A 2,215-nucleotide genomic window follows, 5' to 3' on the forward strand; every position below is an offset into this window, starting at 1 on the left:
CTCTGTTGAATTATGTCACAAATCAAAGTTCGATTTTTCTGCTGTTGTTGTTGTTGTTGAAGGCGTCGAAATATCGCTAAAAAGGCTAATACGCCGAACTTTTCTCATTAAAAGAATTGTATTGTTTAGAGTGCATGTCTGCGTAATTAGCTTATCATAACAATAGGGAGATATACACAGAAGTATTACGCATAGACTTGCAGGAATTACACGACTAATTAGTCGTCATTTAAGCAGTCATGTTAGCCTTTTTTTTATTCTTCTGTAGCACGTTGGTGACCATGAAGAAGATGCAATTTTGATTAGCTCATAGCGCAACCTTCCAGAGATCATTTTGTTGTGGGTTATTTGGTCAAGATGTGTCATTAACCGCGCACGCGCAGCACGTTGCCAATGCGATATGTCTCCAGCGATAATCTGTCTCGTCCTTCACTCGCGCCCAGGCGATTACCCAAGATTTCAGTGTGATGCACTTCGAGTACGCTGCGTCCGTTGCCGTTGAGGGCGTGGGGAACCCATGACAACGTTGGCCGTCCTCCATACAGCTGGTCTCCCAGAAAAATTGTCCGCTACTGACTTCCACTTGCTCGTTTTCCACCGTGATCCCATTCGTCAGTTGAACCCACCCACTGACAGATTGGCAGGCTCGAACATACTGATTTTCCTTGCGCTGTGTACCGAGAAGAACCAGATAGAACATGAGATACAATCGAAGCAGACAATACAGTAGTATGATTTCACTTATAAAAGGAAAAAAAAAATGCGTAACTGGGACACAGCTTCACAAGAAAAAGAAGGAAAGAAAAGTTATCACAAGAGATATGAATACACAATCAGACTTTTATAACGACCTATGAGTTAACTTCACATGACCTAAAAGTTATCACTAGCATCAGTAGGCCTACTGTTGTAAACAATCATGGGGGCTTTCTATTTTTCGTAAGTGTGCATTCGATATCTTGCCATATTGCCATTACAGAGCAAATTGCTCTAAAGTCCATTCTGCATCCTGATTTTGATATTTTTTTTTTACACTGAAATCATGAAGGTAGTCTGAGTTTAATTTAGACAAAGTAGGCCTACTATTGAGGGAAGTCACATAACTTGCATATTATATACTTTAATAATGTTCTTAATCATGCGCTCAATACAGTTAGTTTCCAGAGCCGGCGCAACCGGGGACCGGAGGCTCGCTCGGCCCCCACCCCACTTTCCCTCCCCCGGAAGTGGCGCTAGAGAAATGGGGGAAAGCCTGTTTTTCTTTTCTTTTCTTCTTCTTCTTCTCCTTCTCCTCATCCTTTTTCTTATTTTGTATTGCTTGTCAGCTGATTTAACCCGGAAGTGGCGCCACAAAATTGAGCTTAATCCTTTTTTTTTTTTTTTGGGGGGGGGGGGGGGGCTTGTCAAAAGTGGCATCAGAAATATAAACTGATCCCCCCCCCCTCCTATTAATAACGCAGCATCAGCCCTGGTTTCATAGTTTTGACTAATGCATGAACAACTCATAGGAACTCATGATATTATCTCCTCTCAGTCAACAGCACCTCTGACTTCGAACCTTCGGATCTTAAACTCGAGTGACCTTTTAAATCGCGTGATCCTTCTATAAATTCCTTTGAGAAGCTTTACCTTAAACACCCGCAGGTACTGCTCTTTGGCGGTAAGCTCGATGAAATCTGCACTCTGGTCGGGAATGTGTGACGGCCTGACCTTGGAGAAGGCGATCCTCCTCATGTTGGCTTCGCTCATCGCAGGCATCTCGAGGATGTCGTAAATCGTCATGCCGTCCGGTAGATGGCGCTCTTCTGGTGGGATGTCAAGAATGTCATGGAACGGCTGCGGCACCATGTCTCGGCTGATGCTGTCCGCTCGAGACCGCTAAAACAGTTCGCAAAGGTGTTATGAAAGGGTATTGGTCAGTTTAATTCATTTTCCTTATTGACGGTGGCCTCCGAGCATTTGCTCTGAACTTAGAAGATGTTTTGAGTAAATTATACTTAAATCTGGTAAATTGAAATTACACTCACAGACACGCACACACACACACACACATAGGTCACAATTAGAAATCATGGTTGTTAGACACGGTCAAATCAGCCATGAATTCAATGTTTCAAATACTCGTCAGTTTGTGTTATATCATTGAATTTTATTGGCAAGAGTATTTTAAAGGAGACATTTTCCACAATCTGATTTACATACATTTCAGATTATG

General features: G+C 42.6%; 1 protein-coding gene across 1 annotated transcript; it reads right to left on the reverse strand.

Annotated features, from left to right (window-relative positions):
• Positions 1-352: 352 nt before the first annotated feature.
• Positions 353-1,848, reverse strand: LOC139708999 (uncharacterized). Its single transcript, XM_071620970.1, has 2 exons — positions 1,630-1,848; positions 353-670 (listed from the first exon to the last, which is right to left on the reverse strand). Exons 1-2 carry the CDS (start codon positions 1,846-1,848, stop codon positions 353-355), a joined length of 537 nt encoding a protein of 178 aa, XP_071477071.1.
• Positions 1,849-2,215: the final 367 nt, after the last annotated feature.

The sequence above is a fragment of the Diadema antillarum genome, unplaced genomic scaffold, assembly GCF_040938485.1.
Source record: "Diadema antillarum isolate AM-2024a unplaced genomic scaffold, OU_Dant_1.0 scf00000037, whole genome shotgun sequence".
Classification (NCBI taxonomy): Eukaryota; Metazoa; Echinodermata; class Echinoidea; order Diadematoida; family Diadematidae; genus Diadema; species Diadema antillarum.

Coding starts and splice junctions, on each gene's coding strand:
- LOC139708999 (XM_071620970.1), bottom strand. CDS start 1,848: ATGGTGCCGCAGCCGTTCCATGACATTCTTGACATCCCACCAGAAGAG. Junction 671..1,629: donor AGTACCTGCGGGTGTTTAAG/GTAAAGCTTCTC, acceptor CTCGGTACACAG/CGCAAGGAAAATCAGTATGT.